This window comes from Botryllus schlosseri, unplaced genomic scaffold (assembly GCF_051294905.1).
Source record: "Botryllus schlosseri isolate E-star unplaced genomic scaffold, Bs_hap1 Bs203a, whole genome shotgun sequence".
Classification (NCBI taxonomy): Eukaryota; Metazoa; Chordata; class Ascidiacea; order Stolidobranchia; family Styelidae; genus Botryllus; species Botryllus schlosseri.
This window is the reverse complement of record NW_027648812.1, coordinates 1-12,332: the sequence shown is the minus strand read 5'-3', so window position 1 is coordinate 12,332 and position 12,332 is coordinate 1. Positions and strand designations below refer to the sequence as shown.

The 12,332-nt window shown below is 40.3% G+C and overlaps 2 protein-coding genes across 4 annotated transcripts; both read left to right on the top strand.

The window, feature by feature from the left end:
• The first annotated feature begins 357 nt into the window (after nt 1-357).
• On the top strand, nt 358-1,295 carry LOC145432813 (uncharacterized). The gene is made up of 2 exons (XM_080309625.1): nt 358-628; nt 685-1,295. Exons 1-2 carry the CDS (start codon nt 373-375, stop codon nt 789-791), a joined length of 363 nt encoding a protein of 120 aa, XP_080165751.1. The 5' UTR covers nt 358-372; the 3' UTR covers nt 792-1,295.
• A 6,394-nt stretch (nt 1,296-7,689) lies between these two features.
• LOC145432812 (uncharacterized) lies at nt 7,690-12,326 on the top strand. Of its 3 annotated transcripts, XR_013912977.1 has the most exons (5): nt 7,694-8,835; nt 9,845-10,057; nt 10,358-10,519; nt 11,244-11,319; nt 11,970-12,326. XR_013912977.1 is itself a non-coding variant. In XM_080309623.1 (4 exons), exons 1-4 carry the CDS (start codon nt 8,821-8,823, stop codon nt 12,010-12,012), a joined length of 429 nt encoding a protein of 142 aa, XP_080165749.1. In that variant the 5' UTR covers nt 7,690-8,820; the 3' UTR covers nt 12,013-12,326. The 3 variants fall into 3 exon arrangements, 2 of the variants coding, with proteins under 2 accessions (XP_080165749.1, XP_080165750.1); XM_080309623.1 differs by lacking the exon at nt 11,244-11,319 and having other exon boundaries at nt 7,690-8,835; nt 10,358-10,515; XM_080309624.1 differs by lacking the exon at nt 11,244-11,319 and having other exon boundaries at nt 7,692-8,885; nt 10,358-10,515.
• Nucleotides 12,327-12,332: the final 6 nt, after the last annotated feature.

The following is a 12,332-nucleotide window of genomic DNA, read 5'->3' as shown; positions in this document are numbered from 1 at the left end:
TGGTGAATCGTTACGACTAGCGAATAATACCGTGTAGCCTCTGTTATATTTTTCGCCATAATTAGATCATACTTCGTCACGCATAGAACTGATAGAAGTCGGTATCATGCCCTATTCGGGCGCATCACGTTGGCCTTTGGGGATGACTGCGATGGACTAACTAAATGGAAATTGAAGAATGTTTCGAAGGACTTAATAACTGGAAAGGTGTGTTTTGTGAGGAATGCGAAGCATCCTTTCCCAATTCCCACTGTGAAAGCTTTGAAGAAACGTTTCAAAAATCATGAAGTTCTCACCAGTAGTTGGAATATATCTGAGGATGCTGTATAATTGCTGTTTTGAAGAGGGCTTATAGCAAAAAAAATACTTTGAATGCACCCCATCATTGAGGAACTAGACTTGACCAAAGCTGTTCCATTGGTGGAAAAACTCCATTCTGAATATTGTAAACTTTGTGTTGACGGATTTTATCAACATTATTCTAATATCTGCCATCAAGCTAACAAGTTTCTGGGTTTGCCACAATTGCCAGCTTCAGCATTACTTCTGAAAATTTTTGATTCTCTCGTCTGCGGTAAAGAGCAGCATCCAATCACAGAGATTAAAGGAGTCAACAGCAAGGAATCTGGTAAGTGAATAGCCTATACTTTGCCTTTCCATGGAAAAACTTTGACGTGTTTTTAGACATACTTGAATATATTGGTGGAATGCTTTTGGGAGCCATTTCTAAGCAAGCCAACGAAGCATGCCACGTGCCTAACAACTGCAGCACCATCGGGAAACCTCATTAAAGTGGAGCAGAAGAAAGACGGTGGATTGAAGAGCCCGCGTCAGAACAGTCTCATGACATGGTTCTCCGCTTTTATGTTATCCACAGTAAAGAAATGGCAAAACCCATGAAAAAGATAAATTTTTCTGGGTACTTGAGGCAATTCAATGCGATCCATTCTATAACAAATTGATTCACACTGTATCACTTCCATCTGGTTCAGACCGAAATGAGGTTGAGGATGTCATGGACAAGGCAATGAAACACCACTTGAATAACATCTGTTCTCACAATTTTGCGAAGTTTGCATTGCATGAGAAGCAGAAAAAGTCTTCCAAATTTTCCAAATGTTTGCGAGATAGCTTGAAAAAACAATGAACAATATGCTCTTATAGCACCATTTTCTATACTTCCAAACCTCTTGTTTCAATCATGATGCTGTTGAAAGTCTTTGCTTTTTTGTTATTGTTGGAATTGTATAAGCCATGGTATTTCTTAACCAATTTGACAATTGCTACTGCTATCACTGTGGGGTTTACTATAATGTAAAGCAGGGGTGTCAAAGATATGGCCCGCTGGCCAGAGGTGAACAATTCTGAGAAGATTGAAATATTCTTATATTTTCCAGCATATCTCTTACAAATGTTGAGATTTTTGGCAGGAAATACTTCCATGGTTATAGGTACCATTATAACCACCCGACGATGTTGTTCCACTCTGGTTACCACTAGTAACAAGTCGGTGAAATTTACATCCAATTTCAAGAATGCCAAAAGTGTCCACCAAGATCAGAGTTCTATACAAATATGGTCCAAGAAAATGGTCATTGATCATTGGTCAAGCTAGCAATTCGGCTTTTGAATGGTGTTATGGAAGCAGCATTTGGATCTTTGGTAACTTCAGTTGACATTCATTAATATTATTTACGAATGTTAACCTGAATTAACGATTGCCTTTTTAATAGCGGTCTTTGATGAGATACAGCAGGAATCCAGATATTAGCCAAGTCAGTTACTCAGTAAATGCCTTATGCCAGCGTAAGGCTATAAATGGAGGGAAAGGTGCCAATACAACTATGCCTATGATGATCAAAATCTTTAGACGAAAGTATGCCAGGAACCCATGACCAAGAAAAGATGCAGCAAATGAAGCTAATGTAGTTTCTGGTAGTGTTAGCATGGTAATTTTTTCGCTCTGTGGCAAATGCTGCCTATCCACATTGAGGTTCCCTACCTAAAAAAAGGAAACCAATGAGTTGGCCGAAACCTTGACGTGGTGCATTGGCTTACTACTAATGTCGACCGGCGGACGTCTTCCTGTATTCTTGGCAATGACAACGAGTTCCCTTCAAGTGCGATTCTGCACACTTCCAAGAAGTATAAGCTCTGGCTACTGTGAGTCGAGCTCAAGCAGAACACTAACATTACACTAGGCTCTTGTTCTAGTCATACTCAAGTTTCTGCGGTTATCGGACAGGCATTATATAAGACTACAAGACAGTTGCAACAAATTATTTGTTATATTCATACTCGAGTTTCTGCAGTTGATATAGGACATATTTTCAATCAACGATATTGTGAATTGCATATCGATATAGGTCAAGATCTTTCCTCTTGTTCACTTTGTAGCATTCTTCAGTCTTCCTTTCCATGAATTCATCTCACAATAGCCAATGCACACGAACCAGATATTCTATACCTTCTGTCATTTTATTCATATACGTAGCAAACTCTATAAAGGATCAAAGCAACAATATCACATCCATCTCGTGAGAAATGTAACATAGGCTACACGGTATTGTTCACTAGTCATAACGACTCGCCACCGCTACCTAAATGTTGAACTGTCTAACTAAATCCGACGCAACTTCAAGAAATACACGACGAATCGCCTTGAACGCCATTGAAACTAGCACTGAGCGATCCTATTTTGGGTGCAGCCATCTGACCGTGACCATTCTGCCGGCTAACAATGGGAGAACAATCGAGTCGTCACTCCAGTCATACTCTATAATGAGACAGTGGCTAATATGGCCAAGCCGCAAGATTGTTGACGAGACTACGCCAAGGGACTTTGGGAAAGTTTTTCCGACCACAAGGGTGATTGTCGATGCTACTGAAATTCCTACCGGCAAGGCAACAGATATTAATTTACAAAGTCAGACATTTTTAAATTATAAAAACCTGATTACTGTGAAGGTTATGATAGGGATAGCACCACGTGAAGCAGTTTCCACCATGTTTCAGGCAGGTGACAGTATAATGGATGACAGTGGTGTTATGGTGCAGGATCTGTTTCCACCATACAATGTTGGTATAAACACCCCGGCCCCATTACGTGGCAAAAGTCAACTCGAAACAGGGGAAGGAAGTTGTGATAGGAGAATTTCGACTTAACGGATTCATGTTGAAAGAGTGATTGGACTCGCAAACACTTATCGGAATTTTAAACATGGAATTACATCTGGGCTGCTTAGACCATATTCGCAGATTGTATATATCGTATTCTCGCTTGTACATGAAAAAGCCTAGCATATACTCTCATACATCAGTTGTTTCTAAGATTATTAGCTCTAGTGATTTTCTGTTATTTGGTTTTTCAGGTAAATAGAAATTACTCTCATAACTCGGAGCATGAAGTGACGCGACTTGTGTCAAGACTGCACTTCAGACTGCTAAAAAGAAATCTTAAGCCTTCAATGCTGCCTCGCTCCGTCAATTCAGAGACAACAGGTAAATACAAGAATGGTTTTAATAAACTGAACATTGATAGAATATAAAACCAATCCTAACTTAGCTGAAAGGAAGGGCCTCCATGATTTTCATAAAAGTAAGCTAATGGCGGTAAAATATTATTCTCAAAGAAATGTTTATCAAATGTAATTTTTCCTTTTTCTATAAATAAAATATTAAAAGTGTCAACAACGAAATAGAAATAGTTTCTGTCTGACAATCCGAGTTGGCCTTGTATTTGGTAATAATAATTGTGGTTTCTTTTCAGCTCACGATTCTGATTTTTGATGGCAAGAAATGGGAATAACTTGATTGAAGCTGCTATGATATGGCTATTCCGCCCATTGTATGGGCATTTCACTTCAACAAGGCCATCTGGTGAAATTTTTGCATCGGGAGTTGCGCCAAGATATGGAAACTTGGAATTAATAAATAGTCCACACGGTGCTGCCTCTATGCCCGTTACAGTTGTGAAAGCTTCAACTGCTACAGGTTCGTATGCTCGACCATGTAAAATACCAGGTGAGCAGAAACTTCTGGAGGCCAAAATATCCTCACACAGTAATTCGATATTTATCCTGCTAGTTGCCTTAATAACCTCCCGAAATCGTGATGTAGTAATTCTCCACTCTCTGTCTCGGTGCCAGTTTTTGCCAAGGTTGTAATTTTCGGATGACTCAACTCGACTCGAGTCATTTTCTCAAAATACGGAAATGACTCGACTCGAGTCATTGCGCTTGACTCGAAGCAAGTCATTGACTCGAGATTCAGACGGCCAAGACCGACATTTCATTGTAATTTCGAAGCCAACGCACTTTTGGAATTTCGTTTGTTGGTACTGGTGCTTGAAAATGCGACCAGAAACTGCTAAAAGTGAGGAAAATTGATATATTTTAAATGCGAACCATTCAATATCACCAAACGGAGTTAAAAAAGTGGGTTTAGGAAGACTTCAACTGGAAACTGAGCAGTCAACACAATGACTTGGACTCGGACTCGAGTCATAATACCATGACTCGGACTTGACTCGGTGGGAATTGAAAATGGCTCGACTTGACTCGAGTCAAAAATGTAAAAGTGAGATTGACTTGTGACTCGGAACCCTGTTGACTTGGTTACAACCCTGGTTTTTGCATTCACTCTGCAGTAATGTCTTTTCTTGGGCTTCCTCCTGAGTGATCAATTTCGATGGTCATTCATATAATTGATTTGTCTCGTCTGAAATTTTTACTGCCATACGTATGTTCAGACACTTTGCAATTAAATCAGACTGTGGTGGCTTTTACACGCTTTCTCAGTTATATATACACTTTCATATATACACTTTATACACTTTATACACTTTCATATATACACTTTCACTTACTTTCAAGGAACGAACAAGCCAGTATTCGGTGAATGGCAATTCCAAGTAATCATGGTCCATAGCTGCTTGTCGAAGATCTGCTTTGCCATATACATATCTTATAGCCGGATCTTTAGAGGTAGTGGCAAAGTAATTCAGAGATGTAGACCGTACATGATCCCGATAATTGCTGCTGGTTTCCAATGGTGCAGTTGTAACAGACGGAGGTGGATGGATATAAGTCTCGCATTTTTGAAATTTTAGCTTAGGGCATTGAGCTTGACCCTCAATCATAGGAGTTCAAATTGCGTTGCTATTTCTGTTGCCGCTATGAATTATACTTTACTTTTTCCGATTAAAAGACGGATCAAAAACGAAATGTTTCAGAGTGATTATAAGGGCCGTTTGAGATTGTGAAAAAGCTCTGTTGCCTTTATATGTGACAGCCCACCCATTAGGGGTGTATGTGATGATTGTTATTGTTATAATTGCTATTGTGATGGTACTGTTATTTCTCGGGCCGCCAGGTGTCTAGCTTCGACTAGGTGAAATGGACACTTGGTGGACCCACGACAATGCATGCTTCTTATCTGAACTGGCTGCCTTGAGGACGCGGAAATAAAGCTGTCTGAAAACTAATTGTGAATCTCTTTACATCGACTATATTAGGAGGTCTTCCACAATGGCGAGCACGCCAAAAAACAAAGTCGATACTATTACCTCGTCAAAGGAGAGTTATCTTGAGGCACGCAACAGATCCCAAGTGCTTGACACGATTTTGGATTCGGATGATGACTCTGCTGATACCAGTACCGGTGTGGATGGAAAAGTCAAAGAAAGCTTGGCGAGATTGGACAAAATTATGGAAGGTATTCCGCGGAATATGGCATACGAAGCGATGCGAAGCGTCAGGCTGCGGAATTGATGAATTCGGTCAATGGGGATGTAGCTGCTCTCCACTCGCAAGTTCGGGGATTTGAAGAAAAGTTGCAGCTGATGAACAGCGGATTTGAAGAAAAGTTCCAGTGGCATGGGTGACATAAAAGGTATGTTGGCTTCTGTGGTGAACTCACCTAAGGTTGATGCCGACAGCAATGGGGAATTAGGTTGTGATCCTGTAAGTAGGCCCAAGGTTGGAAAAGAAATCTTCTATACCACACTGGTGGAAGAAATGTCGATCACTTCAACAAGAAGTCAGAGATTTCCTGTCATTTTTTGACTTGATGCGTTTTTGCCGTTACCTGAGTATCATTGACACTCGCAAGGAAAAGGAGAACCAGAGGAAGTATGACCGTAACCTCAAAGTTTTATTTCAAAATCGGTTTGGAAATTCGCCAAGTACGGGGAAGAAAATCATAGCAAATCTCTCGAGTTATAAACTCAGTGATATCGAAGAATTTGTATTGTCTCATGGATTGGATTTTTGTTTGCCTCCCAACAACGTTAGGAGAGAAGAAATATTCGCCGATTTCGAGGCATTAATTGGTCAACTACAACACCATACACTGTAAAAAATATCCTCGGTAAATCCCGAGCTTAGGCTCGGATATGACTCGATTCAACCCATTTCCGAGTTTTTTCCCCAAAACGTCGACTCGTTTTCAGTGCATTCCGAGTCACGCGAGATGTCAACCGCATGCGAGGTTGGAAATTACCGAGAATACCATTACCGAAGCTGGAACCTTACCGAGAATGGTCATTACCGAGAATAGACACAACCGAGAATGGACATTACCGAGAATACCATTACCGAGAATGGACCCTACCGAGAATAGACATTACCGAAAATGGTCATTACCGAGAATATGCACCTCCGAGAATGGACATTACCGAGAATACAATTACCGAGAATGGACCCAACCGAGAATTACCGAGAATAATCATTACCGAGAATGGACAGCATCGAGAATAGACATTACAGAGAATGAACAATGTCAAGAATCTACCTTACTACTAGGACGGACGTTGTCGAGATTTATACCTGAGAATCGACACTGAATGTGACAACACCGTGATAAATATATACATGTCGTGTAAATATGAATAACATGCCCGCATTGCATATATTGCATTCTCGGTAATGTCCATTCTCGGTGGTGTCCATTCTCGGTAATGTCCATTCTCGGTGGTGTCCATTCTCAGTACTGTCAATTCTCTGTGGTGTCCATTCTCGGAAATGGCATTCTCGGTAATGGTTTTCTCGGTATTGACCGGACACCGGAAGGGGTGGGCATATCACGCTGGCATAATGACCAGCGAAATCAACGAGGAAGGTTATGAACGATCAGCCTGTCCTCCTTATGTCACGCTTATCTGTATATCACACTTCATCTAAATGCATTTTGTTTCGTGTGTTATTGATTACACATTTAGACACTTACAGATTCTCTCCCTATCGCCGACTCACCGATAAACTATAACACCATGGCACGACAATTAACAGCAAAACCGGTGTACGAATATATTGGAACTAAAACATGGCGACACGTGGACATCCTAGCAGTAAACGTAGCGACACCCACGAACATCCGATCCGAGAACAAGGCCACAGCGAATATCATAACGCGTTAATCACGGCGATTTTATTGTTGTTACATGACGGATTTGATGATTTCTGACAGATTCCATTGATTTATTGATTGATATAGGGAATGATGTAACGTTATGAAATCTCTACGATTTCCTCGAATTTCACTCGACCCACTAAAATTTAGATAAAGTCACATCTGTATATAAGCTATAGACCGCAGCGTGGGTATATCGTGGTAACCAGGAGATTCACCTCTAGCGTATATTATCCCCATGGAAACAGCTGACCGCAAGATACATCATAGAGCTACATTGTGCTGAACGCGAGAAAATGTTTACGTGTTGAGATATTTTTAGGAGTTTTTATGACTTATCGGGTGAACCCTGATAGCCTCAGTCTCGAACATGTAGCTACTTAAAAGATAGTGATATTTCCCTCTCAGTAAAACATCACCGATTTCTCTAGCGTTAGTCATCATGATGTTAGGTTTGACCTAACTTTCCAAAATTTCGATAGGCGTAATATCGGTCGCGCTGCCTGCTGTAGGCTATTATTACGCCGAGTGAACGCGGCTATCAATTCATAAAGTCAGCAACTGGAACGGATGGAGTGTCAGTTTCAGGAATCTATTAATCCATATACAAATGTAGCAGCCAACAAACACGATTTTCTATTGTAATCGCAATGGCTGAAAACGCATAGTTTCTACAAACATTCGTTATTTTCTTACGATGCCACTCAACTACGACAGTGTAGAGTGGCTTTTGAGGCAAGGATGTTCCGTGATCCCACATCACAATGCACGTTCAATTTTAACGCGCTTATCGACGCCGGATTGAATGAACGGAGTACAGCAATCTAATAAGTATTAACCCAAATGTAGCAGTCAACAAATATAAATCTCTATTGTAATGCAAAGATTTGTTATTTTATTTCCAAAGCCTATTAACTATGACACAGTAGATTGACTTTTGAGGTCTCCAATGTCCGCGCGTTCAATTTTATTTCACTTATACGGCAGAATGGAGTGTGTAGCAAGCGCATAATATAGACATGTAGCAGCGAACAGGTACTAAGCTCCATTATTATTGTCTCGCTTCGGCAGGCATGACAGAGTTTCTGCAAATATTTGCTGTAATATATCGACCCGAGAGAGGTCTTTTGAGGTCAAGAATTTTCCGCGCGAGAAGATGCGCGTACCATGCTTTTCACCAGAACACAGCAGAGGTAAACGGACTGAGTGCGGTTTCACGCCGACAGACGGCTATGAATTAGGTGTGTCCAGCATCAGGTTGTATTTCTAATGAGTTTTCATCGCGAAAAGCCTTGCTGAATCATGTACGGATTATTCATCGTTTGTGCAACTCCTTGAACTGCAGGATGGACGACACCGCCAGCGTAAACGAAAATATAACGACCTTGTTGTGGAAACAGCAATCCTCGGATGTCATCATGCAATGTAAGCATTTTCAAATCCTTCAAAGTTCATTAATATTTCCTGTATAACGGGTGAGAGGGGAATATTGAGGATATTGATATTGAGCACAAGAGAATAGCTTGTTTTGAAACAACAGTAATAATAACTGAAATCAATTTAAGCATTTCAAATACTTTACTTGGCACTTCTCCGAAATCTCAAATCAGATCGCATGCGGCATAGTATGACCTCCGGGGCATGTGTTGGTGACATGGGCTATAACGTACAGCAGGGGTTCTCAACCCGCGGCCCGCAGACGTTTATTTTGCGGCCCGCGACATCTTTCATTACGTGAGCAATTACTATACTGGCACAGAATTGTTGCATATTAATTTAGCTACTTAGCTTTCTTATTGCACTGTCTGTTTCGTTTGATTACTCATACTTTGATGTGTTCTGGTTTCTTGATATAGGCCTATGCTGAAGTTAAGATTGTTATTGTTTTGAATCGGCATTCCGCTGCACTCTGCTTCAAGAGAATATCCCACTGCGTAGAACACTTTTAAAAAGTGTTTCACACACCGTGAATGCTTTGAGCAGAAACATGTAGGCCTACTAGAAACGAGAACGTCGAAAGCTGGGTTTGTAACTCTGCGTCAAGCAATGAATTTGCTTTCCCAGATATAAATGGAAAATCGATGTGTCATATTTGTCAAAGAACAGTTGTCGTGACGAATTGTCGAAGCTTGAAATGATACTACGCCTGTTTCTTCTGGAGTTTCACATATCGCCTGATCTTAGAAAAATCGAAGCTAGCTTGGTGGCAAGCCCAGCAATCAATATTTCGGGCATTGTTAAAATTGGCAGCGACGCCTCCGCTGATTATTAAAGAAAGTGGTCAGCACCTTTGCCCAAATCTACTCTTGGCCTATGCGAGAGTCCATCGACTGTGCGCGCAGCATTACCAATTACGCAATTATAAACTCGTCAAAATTTGACGATGAAAATACCTTTGACCATGTCTGATTAGAAAATATATTTTTTCTTGTAGATTCCAACCGTAAACCCTACGGAGGATGTGCGTAGCATCGAAGAACATCAAAATGAAATGAGGACTGAGTGGAAAAGAAGCCGAAACGCTGATAAAATCACAATCTTGGATAGGATGAAAAGGACCTTTAAAGCTCGTCGAGATATCGTTATCAAAGGGACATCAACAAAGAGTCTGTTGTTGTCGTACCCAGTTTTGGCAGATGCTCATTGGGTAGGTGTAACGTAGTGGTTTCAAGCACGACTTATAAGCCATGTGTGCATATATACGAAACGCACAAGAATGAATTACACTAAATGCTATGATATATATTTTATATATTTTTCGTAGGTGTATAATATTCTCTATGTATTGGTAGAACATTATACATAGTTAAGACCAGTACGCCACCGGACTTGCACGTCAATTTAAACTACTACTGAAATTGAAGGCCCCTGCAGCAAAGTTATACTATACTAACCAGAACCACCCATGGCATGGTATTCTATGATGACAATATTTCCCCCTGCTCAGATTTTGGAAGAAATGAAAATGATTTGTCAGAAACAAGACTGTTCCCGACGATACTTACCCTGTCGACCTGACGTCAAAGATTTTGGAGAAGAGTTGGAGCTCAGCATCAAGATTCATACTAGCGCAGAATATTCCTTTGGAAAGCACGAAGTTAATGCGTAAGTAATGTATGCTTTAATGTTTTTATCCTTTCAGCTGTTGCCCAACACAGGAGCAATGAGCATGCGACACAATGAAAAACCACAGATCAGCATGCCACACTTTGGCATGTGGTTTCACAACTCAAAAACTCACCCTAACCCCAAACCTATTCCAAACTAGATCCTCATTCTAAACCTTACCCAGACGTAAACCCATTTACCCACATTCCCAAGTGTCGCATGCCCAATTGTCGTACGCTCATGCGTAGGGCTGAGCAAAATCGAGTGCGTGATGGATTCAATTATAACTCATATATCAGGCTTCCAGTCGAATATTCGAGTATCACAATGGTATTTTTCCAGCCTTACATATTTAACTGCACTTTGTGGCGATGCTGTGGGTTTATCATGACTTCATAAATATGATATTTCCAGTATTGTGGCTTTTATGATATGCTTCGTATGCGATACGACCAATCGTGATTTCAAGGTTTCCGCAGTGGAAAATACTATCGGAACTATACGTCTCTTTGATAAATTAACTAGTAGTTAGAAGAAGCGTATAATTACAATACTCAAAACAATCGTTTTTCACTACTCGACTCGAATCATTCGAGTACTCTAATTATTGTGCCCTACGCGTGTATCAACGTACCCCTTTTACTTGATAAACCGCAAAAGTTCGAACTTTCGCTAACTACGTTATTGGTTATTTCCGGAATCATTTTCTGTCCCTTAGTGCTTAGTCAAAAACTGGACTGGATGGTCTACATCCCAACCATGTTCCATGAAAAGTATGACAACTTCCTGATTGTGGACAAGGTGTGTTGATCATTGGTATTTCTCAAACTGCAGCTAAACATTTCCACCCATTCATTACATATTTTGGACATTTAAAATGGCCTCTGTCAGTGTTGTTTTCACAGTTCATACTTTATTTAATTTGAAGCGATATGATATGACCACATGATGTATCTTGTAGAATATTTATATGTGCTCGTCTTGATCTACGCCTGTCGTTTTCCAACTTATTTTCACTGAACAACCCCGCATCAAGTTTAATATTTCCCTATGCCTTCTAAAAAGCAAAGTCATGAGTAATCTGGTAAATTTACTTTTCCAGAGTACCCAAGTAGCAGTCAACTACTTGTATTCCTTACTGATGCGTTTTTCGTGTTCAACAGTTTTAACTGATGAATACTGTGTGCTCTAGGCATAATTAAGTGAAAATGAAATGGAATGTACTTTGACGATGCATTGCTTTGCATAGTCCATAAAAAAGTTCAATGGGTCATGCATTGCCCGTTTTTCTATCAGAATTCATGGGTTATATTATAATTAATTAAATATAATTTACATAATGTTCAAGCTTCTGCCTACCCGCCCACATTATAAGTCACTGATCCACAAACCTCACACTCTTTTAAACTATTCCATGGATACTGGATATTAGTAACGTTTATATTTCGTAGGAGCCGAAGAATGTCTATCCGACCATCGCATTCAATTCTCTGATGGAAAAGTGGACGATTCATTTCGATGGAGAAGTTGTGAAAGGTTTATTTGGTTTTCACCATGCTTTAGCATGCCTCATGGCTATTTATTGGGTTTTCAATGTGAAGTTTGCTCCTTCATCATCAGACTCCTTGAACTTTGTCGCAAGTTTTCTCGCCAAGCTTATAGACGTCAAACCAATTAATGCTGTTCGCAACAAGTTAAACATGATACCCGATGATTAATTGTCGTATTATGATTTGTGGCGGTCCTGTTTTTGCCCTTTTTGATGACTGCCAGCAGACATAACTTGTGTTGCGACGCTTAGCATTGTGCATTAG

What these genes read in the sequence shown, in the direction of transcription:
- LOC145432813 (XM_080309625.1), top strand. Translation starts at nt 373, where the DNA reads ATGCACCCCATCATTGAGGAACTAGACTTGACCAAAGCTGTTCCATTG. An exon ending in AGTCAACAGCAAGGAATCTG is followed by an intron (nt 629 to 684) that starts GTAAGTGAATAG and finishes ACGTGTTTTTAG; the next exon opens with ACATACTTGAATATATTGGT.
- LOC145432812 (XM_080309623.1), top strand. An exon ending in TTTTGGCAGATGCTCATTGG is followed by an intron (nt 10,058 to 10,357) that starts GTAGGTGTAACG and finishes CCCCCTGCTCAG; the next exon opens with ATTTTGGAAGAAATGAAAAT. An exon ending in GGAAAGCACGAAGTTAATGC is followed by an intron (nt 10,516 to 11,969) that starts GTAAGTAATGTA and finishes TATATTTCGTAG; the next exon opens with GAGCCGAAGAATGTCTATCC.